A 12,067-nucleotide genomic window follows, 5' to 3' on the forward strand; every position below is an offset into this window, starting at 1 on the left:
TTTTTTTCTCTATTTTAATCTCCTATCTAGGGCATACTAATATTAAGAAACAATTGGTATTTAGGTAATATACTTGAAGAGTAGTTTTAATTTTATCTTCCAAAAGCATATGTCCATGATGTTACTTAAGGTAGAATTTGGTGAAATATTTTATTTAAGAATTCATTTGCAGCAGTGATTTTTCCACAGGTGGTCCCGATTGCAAATAAAGTCAAATTTCAGATCTGTCTAGAAGTGACTTGTTAGTAAATTGGGGAATGTTGATGCATTTAGTATCTTCCAGCAAAATAGGAAGACTTATAGTAAGTTTTTGGTGTTACAGTGGGCCAGTTTCACTGGAACACAACCTGTTGAGTATCAGAACTACTCCATCTGTAAACCAGTTCTTGAAAAAAAATGATCCCAAAGCCCATTTTGTGGCCTATAATGCTGAACATTTTTAATGTGAATGAACTTACTGACATGAGCTGTTTCTGCAAACCCCATTTAATCTGACTGTATTATTTTACTTTTCAGTGATCTACCTTTCCTATTCTCTTGCTATGGGAAGAGAAAACATGCCAAATTAGAAAAGGCAGAATGTCATGCAAGGTATATGTTTATTCTTTGAAAAGATTAATAGATTTTGCTTAGCTCAACTTCAGCTGTTCCCTCTGGACCATGACAAGTCCTTCCATACATGACTTAACAGTGATTTGTTTAGTGCCTATTTACAGACAGCATATTTAATGTCACTGTGTTTCTGCTTGTCTTTTAGTTCATTCAGCTGTTCAGTCAGTAGCACTTGTATGAACAGAGTCTGCTGAAGTTAAATTTTACCGGTCCAGCTCATCAGCAAGTCTTCTTAGGTTGTGTGCATGATGCATAGCCTTTTCTACCAAATCATCATCAAACAGAGACAGATTGGCTATTTTTTCCTGCAATTCCTTTTTTGCTCCATCTATTTCTGCGTAGAGCCCTGACACATTCTGAAAAAAATATGAAAGGAAGGAAAGAAGATGAAAATTGTAAAAAATCAGGTCTGTATTTTTATTATTATGTTTTATTTTACCATTTATATTATTATAATGTTGTTGCTTTCTGTTATATTTGTTTTATGTTATATTTTTAACAGATCAAAAAGAGGAAAGATCTAAAAGAGTCTGTCCCATGAATGTCAGTATAGCAAGACAAATGCAGGAACATAAAAATCAACCAAAAATTCTAGGAATCCCTTAAAAAGATATTAGAGATATATGTGTAAAATACAGAAGAAAGACAGTTGAGAAATGTCTCACTATCTTTTATGTTTGCTCCAGAATGGTGACAATGACAAGACTTGCAGAGTGAAGTGCTAATAGGTGAAGTAATTAAACCAGATCTTTGCAAAAATCCCCTTATTGTGGTTCTTCTTAAATTGGGAGATGGAACCAATAATTTTTTTTTTTTTTTTTTACCCCTTCGCTGTGAAGTCTGCAGGCCAGAAATTATTTTTTAGAACTTTTAAATGATACCTATACAAGTAAACTAAATAGTGCTATAGTGGTTGGGCTAACGCATCATCCCGTTACTGCATGGGTCCTGGCACTGTTTTGGCCCTGGCCAGCTGCATCTCTCCCAAACCTGCCTCCTTGAGGAATAGCATGGGGCAGTGCCTGTGGCCTGGGGACAATTTGGCAATTGCTGGAGGGGGGCAGAGAGTTTAGCTGTACTGCTGTGAGCTGTGCCACATCGCGGAAAATGGGCCCTGGTCCCTTTCTGTCTCCTTGCACAGAGACATCCCTCATGCTAAGAAATCTTGGGTTAGTCTAATTTGTAAATTAGTCCACCTAAATACTACCTATATGTATTTGTAGGCAAGGAGAAGTAGTATCCCTTTGCCTTAGCCATACTTCTTCCTTATATGAAATACTTGTGGGGAAGACCAAATGGGCCTGCAGTCACCTTCTCTCCAATACACAACCTTGCTGATATGTTTGAGGAGTATAAATGCGGCCTCAAAATACACAAAAAAAGGATGAAACAGAGGGAGAGAAGAAGGATGAATGAGTGAAGCGTGAAAATACTTATTGCTGATGAGGATGGAAGATCTATGATGTTTGCATACTACTTCTTTCCCTGCAGTGTGAATGTCCCCTCTGTGTAAACTTATCCACAAGAGTGGGGGACCTGAAATGATAAACTGCAGCAATTTGTTTTGCACAAAATGCAGGGGAAAAAAAAAATCATACTGCTTGATCACCTAGGGAGGGTTATAAAGCAAGCTGTCTTCCTTCTGTTTTCTCAAATAACTTTTTCAAAGAAATATTAATGACTTCTGATATTTATTTTTGTGTTAAAAAAAAGAAGTGGGCAACTATGACCAAAGTCAATGTCTGTGGAGAATTTTCATTTGTCTTAAATTACCTCAATATGTTAGAATAAAACATGAAAAAAAAAAAAAAAGCTTTGGTAAGTCCAAAATCCTAAAATTTCTAGACATTTCCTGCAACACTTTGTCTCATTCAAAACACTGGATACTAGTCTACAGTTCCAGAAGAGGAGTTCTGTAAGACAATCTGTTTATGTATGTTTTACAGCCTGACAGTGGCTGGTTTTAACACTGGTATCTGGGATCTGTAGCCTTCTTCTATGCTCACTTGCAGGTACAAGAAAAGGAATTTAGCATATAGTGCAGTCTTTTACCAGAGCATCTTTAGGCAGCTGCTTGTAATTAAATGATTGAGAACTCTGCAGCAAAATCCTTCATTCAGCTCTGCCTACAGTTAGGTGTCCTTAGAATATGATTATATTTCTGATGCAGTAAAATGTAATTACAGAGCTTTTCATCCAGGAAGATTTATACTTTTTGGGGGGGAATATTCATCAACATTTCATTGAAGCAATATAAAAAAGGAGAGTTTTTTATTTAGTAGTCTAAACACATGACTTAAAAGTTCAAAAAATCAGGACATATCATTTAAACAAGTCACTGAGGCACCTACCTTTATTACCTCACTTAACTCAGAGTTGACCTTTTGTGGTCCTGCCAAAATAGTTGTGGCACTTAGCAGAATGTCGTTCACTTCATCTATTTGCTCTTTTATTTTCTCATGTTGTTTCTACAAAAAATAAATAAAATCACATCCAAACCCATCTGTGCATTGCTAAAATACAGTGTTACCATTTTTGTTAAATTTATTAAAGTTAATTCAAAAGATGAAGTGATGAACTAAATAGGTTTTAGACAAATGTGAAGTCAAGTTTTTCCCAGACATCTGTAACAGCTGCATATTATAATGTGATTGTGCATTTTCTTGTCTTTGTGAAAGAAATGTTGGGTTTTTTAAAATTTATTAATTTCATTTTTTATTACCGCATGAGCACTTATTGGAATGAAGCACTATTCAGTGCACTGCCAGCAGAGACAAATTAAACATGGATTTTTCATAGTGGTCTGGAGACTAGTTTTTTTCTGGAGGTTTTTTAAATCTACAGTACAGAGATCTCTTTTCCTTGTCAATAGTAAAGCTAATGTGAACAATCTCTTTTGTACAGCATCTGCCTTCATTGTGAGTAATAATGAAGATCCAACTGGTTAAAAACAGTGAACAAATGCAACTACACACTTCAGGCTTTGCTTCATAAATGTGAGATGAGCTGCAGCTTGGCACTGTAATTATGAAACAATGGAACAACAGAAGAGGCTTTGTACATAAGGATCCCAAGCTGCTTGTAGAAGAATTCACAAGAGCAGCACGCCTGATTTCTCTATTGAATTATTAGACCTTCTGCATCAGCATGAACTTCTAGCGCTGCAAATTTCAAGAGCTCAAAACTTAGCCACTGATGCTACGAAACCCAGAGGTTGGCCTGCATTTGCAAGATCGTTCTTCAAATCACAAAATTTCTCCCCAAGTCCCTCTCCTCCAGAATCCAAACTATTTCAGACATTGAAATGAAAACAGTTCGCTTCAAATGGTCCCAAATTGTTCTCTGTTGTTTTCTTCCTTGCTGAAAGAATGAATGAAGAGAAAAGTTTTAGGTGGGACATTCTGGTTTTGCATTCCTTAAAGGAAACTAAAGAAAATGGAGAAAGAGTCACAAAACTGCTGGGAGGAGAAAAAATAGTCTTTTTGTCTGGCTGATGGATTGGGTACTTTTCTGGGATAAGAGACCTGAAAATTCAATTTCCTCATCAGCCAGATGGGATTTGAACCTAATACCACCACTTGCAAGCAAACATGCCCCCTTTCCGTGCTGCAGGGGACAGGTCTCCTCTGAGCTCTCTGGTGTGATTACTTTGTTCAAAATACTGAAACTATTCATTTGAACACAGCATAAGGGAAAACTGCTGTAGCCTTACAGCTAGGCTGTTCACCCAGCAAGTAGGAAACTCAGTTTCAAGGTATCTGTTGTGGAGCAGTTAGAGAATGGATTTGTGCCTGAAGATGCAAGGACAATTTTCTGCTCTTCCTGAAAAAATGGGGATGCATTTTGTTTAAAGAGGAACAGGGAGAAAGTTTGGACAAGACAGCATGAATGCACTCAGCCCAGGGCAAAAAATGCAGTGCAGAGTCTTTATAAATAATTATTTTAATACAATATAATTACTTTTGTGAGCATGAAGTCCTTCCACATTATAAATCAGTATGTAATAGGTGAAACAATCCCACCACAATATTTATAACAGCCATGCTGCATGGAATTTTAAACTTCTTGGGTTTTATTGTAATGTCTTCCTAGTTTAAGCATCAGTATCCATCTCTTCCTTGGCTTGCAGAGACATGCCATGCCAAAACTTGTCATTTATTGTCACTCCATGAATAAATAATAGTACCTTGCACTTCCACAACTTGTTTCTTAGAATTGGAGAGTTAAACTCATCCTGCTGAGTGGTCCAAGGAATTCTTTTTTGGTGTGGTGATTCCTGAATCTAAATTGTTTGCACTCTACTATTTTAAGCACCAGCAGAGATGGAGTGTTCAGAGACAACAGTTATGATAAATGTACTGCATAGTACCTCACGCCTTTGAAGATTGGCTGTGTTTTCCTTATTTATATCTTCTGCTTGTATAACATAGTCAAGCGCCTGGTCTAATGCCTCCTTCAGGTCTGACAGTTTCACATCCTGTTCACTGAGCTGCTCCAGCACATCAGACACTAGAGATCTAGTGTCGTTGTACCTCTCGTGAAACTCTTCAACTTGCTGTAGCACTGGGAGAAAAATCAGAGGCCACTGATTAATCCAAACCTTGGATTTCTGACAAAACTTACCTATGCAACAATTTCCATTGCTGTTACTCAGGGGACAGTAAAACACCGTTGTTAAGAGCTCACTTGAGAGGTCATATACCTAGATTTTAAATTCCCCATCTCTTTTGAAAAGGAAAGATACCTCTCGTTTTAGTATCTCATTTTAATCCCATTGATTCCCCCTCTCAAGTAGCTTTTCCTAAAAGAAACTAGGTTTGGCTTTCCTTGCTCTTCATTTGTTTTTCATTGTCACAGCTAACCAGGCTATTCTGGAGAAAGCAGTCCTTATTGTGCTGGGGCTCTGACTCATGTTCACCAAGCAGTGAGAATTCGGCTGCCACTCTTCCCCATACCAGCAGTTTTTCTCTCTCTCTGTTGGAGTTCACTGTCCCCATGGCAGAGCTGGCAGGAGGGAAAGAAGACATTCACATGAGCAGTTCTAGCCCTGGCACAAACCTTCCTAAGCAGCTATCACTGAGGTGCTGCAGTGCACAGGCACACACAGACACACGCATATTTTTCTGCCCGTTCTGCCATGGGGGCAGCAAGCGCCAGCAGAGACCTGGGGCCGGCATTTGGAAGCAGCGGCGTCTTCAGTACACCGATCGGTGCTTGTCAAACGCCTGCGGGTCCTTCCCAGGGGCTCAGCAGTACATCCAGAGCTGCTTGGCCTGTGCCAGCTGCACATCAACATGTTGGGTGAATGGAAAACAGTTTTAAAACTCACACTTCTCTGCTGCGTCTTCCTCTTCATCTGCAAGTTGCCTCTGATTAGTGAAAGGCTTACGGCGTGTGATCTCCTTCAGCATCTCCTCAGCCACACTCAGCTTCTGGGAAATTTCTTCAGGGCTGAGCTCTTGTTGAATTGCATAGTATTTCATTTTGCTGCTGATCTCTGTGGGAAAAAGGAACAGATGGTCAATCCAGCATGGCTACAGCGAAGTAAATACTGTGGAGTACTTTTACTTTTGTGAATCCAGATCATGTTGATGGCAAAAGAAAGTTTTAATTATCTTCCAACTTTATAGTAGGTAATTATGTTTAATCCAGTCTTAAAATTAAATCTGTAAATAAATCACACTTTCTGGCATGTGTGGGGGTCTCATCAGAAGAGGATGAGATTAAGCGGGCATGGGTTGTGTGCATTATTTGGCTTGGCATTTCTTATAGGCTGGGATCATCATTTTATTCTGAGTTCTGTGGCATGCAGCAGGCTGGGGCTTTCGTCCTGGATCATGGGTTTTTAGTGCTGCTGCAAAAATGGTATCTTTATTAAATAACAACAATGGCAAGGAGACTGGAGTAATCTTTTTTTCCATCTGAAGAAGTTTGTGGCACCCTGAAGAGGTAACATATGGCTTCTGGCCTGGCACTGCGTAGCTGGTTTGGAGATAGATACTATTTCAAGGCTTTGGTCTCAGTTCAAAAAACACTGTTGGATCCCTGCAGCTGAAATTGAGTTTACCCATCCCCAGTGTAGGCATTACAAAGTTTACCCACTTCACACTCCCTGGCCTCAAATACCAGTCACCTCCTCTTTTACGCCCTATGATGTGAGTAGCTTTGGCTTGCGTTCATCACCACTTTTGTGGATAACCAGAGCTGGCAAAGCCAGCACTATGCATCTGTAAGGTCTTTATAAAAATAGATGTGTAGTTGTGGCACAACTGATTCTTTGGCAGAGTGTCTTTGTATGCAGTTTCTTGCTAGCTCCTGAGCTCATTAATGAAGCTTTAAAGGCTCATACTGAGCAGTAACAGATCACAACCAGCAGCTCCATGGATTTCTTTTTCCTTCTCACGCTGGCACACACATGTGCATGTGTGCACACATACACCTTCCCTTCAGTAAAGAGCGGCTTGCCTTCTGCAGGGGTGATGCCCCTGTAGAAGGTTTTCAGCATGGTGGAAATCATTTTTGTCTACTTGTCTCCAGCTGCTTTGTGGGTGAACAAGCTCACTCTTTTTATTCACAGCCATGGGTGTTGCTTCTTCTATGATAGCTCAACCTTCTTGTGTTATTTGTGTGCTAAACTAGATACATGTCTGCCTTCTGTGGTTCCTGTTCTGCCCCAAACCAATTAATAATACAAAATGATGATCCACAGAAATCAACCAGTGATTGTTAGTGACATACAATGAGGCTTATGCTGACACATCTGCTCAATAATTGTAGAAATAAAATGTGACAGTTGGCCAGACAGTCAAAGGTGATTTAGAATTACAGGTGTAAGAAGGTACTACAAATGTAACACCCTATGAAGCTGGTCTCACCCTGCCTCTTTTGTGTGAAGGGATGTGTTAACTTAACTATGTTTGTGGAAATAAAGTAATGGTTGAAGCACCCATGGAGATAAGGATAAACAAGGATAACAGTTGATATGTAACCATTCTTCCTTACACAAGTTGCCACAGAGCTTGCGATAATTGCTCTAAGACAGAACTACTCAGGTCTGTTCATCAAGTATTTCTATTGAAAAAGGGCTGTTTAACCTCAGGTGCCAGTCAGCCTTTCTATTCTGATGCCATATACAGCTTTTGTATACTGTTGGCTTTGCCAGAGACTGGGGGAAATCAGTGTGCTCTACGGCAGGATGGAGGCTTTCATGATGCAGGTGTACAGGTGACAGGGATGTTTCTGAGTACATTCCCTTGGGGTTTTATTGCTTTCTGTAAGTACTGAATAAGAGGCTGCAATTGGTTTAATCTCAGTTTTATATGTCAGCATGATAATGATATGCCATAGATATTCCAGATGAAGATAATCTTCTCTCCGTAGGAAACATTTTTTAAATGCAGTTGTGCTTGGGAAGGTGTTAACTGTTGTCATTTATCCTTTGATATATAGGACAGTAAAAATTCTTGAAGATGCAAGAGCTTTCACAGGCTCTAAATAAAAAAAAATCTTAATCTGAGAAGGTGTAAAATATATACATTTACAGTCCGAAGAGAAGTTATATTTTGAAATTTACGCTAGCTCTAGAGATGCTTTTATTGCTCTAGCATGTTGCACAAGGATGAACTTTATAAGTTTTATCTGCATCCCCTCACATCATATGGACAGATGAACAGGACACTGAGACAATAGGTGACAGTTTGTCCCAACATTTTAATGTGAAAAAGCTCTTGGTTTCACTCTTTTCCTAATTTTGGGAGATCTTCATCATCATGTTTACCTCTCCTACTGTGAAACAGCATCACTATAACCATTTCTGGTGGTCTGCTCTAGCCACACGGTTTACAATTCTGCTGTTCACTTTTACTAGAGGCAGCGCTTTCTTGGTGGAAAAAGAAGGCAATGAGAATGCAGTTTTCCAATTCTATTTCTGTATTTCAGAAAAAAAAAAACCCCAAACAGGAGGACAACAGCTAGTCTGTAATGCTCTGTAGATGTGTCTGGACCCAAACTCAGTTGGAAATTCTGGTCAGATGAAGCAATAAGCAGCTTTTAGTATCTCATTTCTAAAAGAAAATCACCACTGCCTCCCACACTGAGCTTGGAGAAGCAGTAAGCTCACCAAATTATTTACTATTCAACATCCTTTTCTTTTTAGAAGCATCTGCATGAAGTTTTATAAACCAGCACAATTCTTCTCAGCAACAATTTGCTAAAAGGCAAAACCTAGATTTAAAGTAACACTCACTGGTGTGATCACCAGAGTTAGTCAGACCTAACTGACTGCCATGGGTTCAAAAGGGAAAGCACAATTTAAAAAAAAAATCTGTCTAGCTATTTATATGACCTCCATTATTTATCAGCCAGAGGGGAAAAGTGCACTTGCATGAATCTGCTGACAAGTAAGACACAGCACTCTCATTGCCCATCCTGTGCTTGTGTTTGTGGCTCCATCCAGCCCCAATCTGATACTCTTTTTTTTACCACAAGTGTATATAAATACGTTGAGCAGCTATTCAAACAAACTAAGGCTACAAGCTGAATTAGCTTGAAGTATTTCGTGTAACTCTATTTGCTATTATTTTGCTCCACCAACAAAAGAAAAAAGAAACAGAAGCTCTTGTTCTGGGTGTCAGACCAAGACAACCCATGGTGTCAGCTGTCTTAAGAGAGACAAGTTTTTGTTATGGCATTGCAGGCTGCAAAAGCCTTATGTGGGGGTTGCTTTGTGAGAGTGCCCAGGTACTACGACATTTTTTTGCTGAAGGTTTCATTAATACATGCTTGACACTGAGCTGAACCAGAAAGAAATCTGTTTACCTTGAATGTTATCCCTCATATTACTGAGCTGCTGCACAAGCTGAGTAGCACGGTTGTTGGTCTCCATGGTTTCCTTCTGTACTAGTAGGCCTTTGCTGGATGCTTCATTTCCCTATGAATAAACCATGTGAGCTAGACATTAGTTTTCTTTTCAGATCCATATGCATGTGTGAGGATGAGCAGTGTAAACACACATTTTGCTTTCTCCTGATGAGCATGCGAAAGTCCATTTATCATATAAAGTGGTATTTACAGAGATGTTTGAAGTGAAGGGCTGTCTTGGTATTTTCAGAATTGCAGAGCGAGAGATTAAAATCTGTCCCATGTTTATCCATCATTTGCTGCAATCAAATTGCCATAAATTATGTACAGTTGTAAAACTCCCATCTGCTGAGTCTCCTAGGCATTCAGCAGGGCTGGCTCATTTTGCTGGGTATGGTGTTTCTGAGTAAGCCTATAGACTGAAGAACAAGGTGTCGCGCTCACAACCATTTTTAGATCGGTGTCTCCCTCAAGTGAGGTCCCCAGCTCTGCAACTTGTTAAAATTAAGAAGCACGAGGATTCAAAATACTCTGAAGAGCATAGCCATCCTCTTATACTATATTACGTTGGAGGCTGTACTCTGCATTTTGTTCCCTTACATGTAAGGGAAATGAAGAGTTACCGTGTCATCGTAGTTACCATCTTTCTGAGAAGGTCACTGACTTTGGGCATGCTTAGATTTAATTTTCAGTGGTATTTCCCAGGAAAAAGAAAAAAATATGACTGCTGTGCCATCGACATTTCCTGGACCTTCTTTGTGTGTGTGTGTGCACGTGCACGAGTAAGTCCACACTGCATGCTCGCCGGTGGCAAAGCGTTTGATTCACAGTCCCCGTTGGGGCTGCATCAGCAAAAATTCCCACTATAAAATTAATTTCTGGGTTTGGGGCGCTGCAGCCGCGACCCCCGAGGCCGGCCGGCTTCTTGCTGGGGGTTTGGGGAGGCACCAGGTGGCGCTTGAAGGCAGGGCCAGGGACCGAACAGCAGGCTTTCTAGAAAGGTCTTAGTCTTATTTCTCTTTACTTGGGTTTTTAGTCTGTGAAGGGCAAGCACTATGCTTTTTAGTCTTATTCCTTTACGGAATCAGGGTTTCTTTCTGTTGTTCAGCATTGCCACTTCATGCTTATTTTAAGCAACTTGTTACTGTTTTTACACACTCTTGCCTTGACATAATACTCTTTCCTTGCCAGATTGTTCTTTAACTACTGAACACATGGGGAATTGCTGCAACAGGGAAACACAGCTGCGTGAGTGAGGGGTGCTCTTGGGGACCCTCAGATTCCCACTGATGTACAGAGGTTCATCCTGGAATTTGCTAAGAGCGAGCCCAGGAAGGAAAAGGCGCTCGGCTTCCCTGAGTCTCTGCCAAACTTTCGGGACTGAGCTATGTGCTGTTTTACTCTAAGATCACCCCAAGCAGACTCAGGGAGTTACAGGTCACATTTATTCTTCTCATTTAGCAGGAGGATTCGCCTACAGTTGGTGCATTCATCCTGCCTTTGGGGTTTCGGTCAGAATCTGCAGCAACCCCTCAGACACGGGGACGTGCACGTGAAATGCTCTGGATGGAAGATGCAGCATATCTCTGCAAAACCCACACAAGGCCCTAGTACCCATTTTCCATAAAAGTGCCTTGAAAGAGCAAAAAGTTCAATATATTCAGAGTTATTACTGCGGGCTTCCTTCCACTGTGGGAGTTTGGGGCCATTATTTCCCTGTCTTTACAAGCAATCACAAGTATTCATGTGGAACAAGCATTAGAAATAACCAGGGAGAAAAGACCAGAGGAAACGCTGAATTTATTGGTTCAGGGAGAGTCAAACTGAGGAATGAGCTAAGAAATCCCCAGGTACTACTGAAGATGACAAAAACGTTATTATCTAAAATTCACTAAATATTCCTGAAAAACCTACAGCCTTAATCATCCTGCCTAACAGCTACATAGAGGGACACTGAGGTGTGTGAGCTCTGCTGGATTTTCACAGCTGCAGAGGTGTGTGTGGGGGAGCTGATTTAATCAAACCTCTCTTGAACACAGACATAGTCCATGTAATTCTGCAGTGCCCTTTCTGCTAAGTAAGTGCTGCTTAAATACACCCAAACCCAAATTTTCTCTTCCACCTCTCTGTACAGTTCTTTCTCCTCTTCCTTGGTGTTTTTTTTCTCTTGCCTGCTGCTGTATTTGAATTTTAGTCTGAGGTATAATTTCAGTTTGTCTTGTGAAGGAATTGGTAAGTGAATATAAGTTCTGGCATTTTGCAATAAGCATGAAATATACTTTAGTCCTAGTACAGCTGTGGTTATTTCTGAGAATAACATAGAGTGATGTATCTCACTAATATATATATATCTTAGCAACAGAAAGATGTTTAATCATATCTCTTTAAAATGGAGGAGAAGCAATTTTGAGCCCTATTTCTCCTCTTAATATATATCATATCAGTATTCTGCCAGGGTGCAATGAAAGTGTTATGTGAGCTGAGAGCAGATAACCTTAATTTTATAGCCTGGCAATTGCATGTGGATGCAACATTTATGATTACAATTGTGTTAAAATATATCTTGAGTGCTGATCAGGCTCCCATCTCAGTGGGT

At 40.0% G+C, this 12,067-nt stretch overlaps 1 protein-coding gene across 1 annotated transcript in view; it reads right to left on the minus strand.

Moving 5' to 3' along the window:
• Positions 1 to 12,067, minus strand: part of LAMA4 (laminin, alpha 4) — a 104,000-nt gene that overhangs the window by 40,160 nt on the left and 51,773 nt on the right. Inside the window, exons 9-13 of the mRNA XM_010561672.1 lie at positions 9,430 to 9,541; positions 5,942 to 6,109; positions 4,982 to 5,175; positions 2,964 to 3,080; positions 820 to 968 (exon numbers count right to left, since the gene is read on the minus strand). Coding sequence (XP_010559974.1) covers positions 820 to 968; positions 2,964 to 3,080; positions 4,982 to 5,175; positions 5,942 to 6,109; positions 9,430 to 9,541 — 740 coding nt within the window. The remainder of the gene's footprint in view (positions 1 to 819; positions 969 to 2,963; positions 3,081 to 4,981; positions 5,176 to 5,941; positions 6,110 to 9,429; positions 9,542 to 12,067) is intronic.

This window comes from Haliaeetus leucocephalus, unplaced genomic scaffold (assembly GCF_000737465.1).
Source record: "Haliaeetus leucocephalus isolate CR32 unplaced genomic scaffold, Haliaeetus_leucocephalus-4.0 Scaffold149, whole genome shotgun sequence".
NCBI classification, from domain to species: domain Eukaryota; kingdom Metazoa; phylum Chordata; class Aves; order Accipitriformes; family Accipitridae; genus Haliaeetus; species Haliaeetus leucocephalus.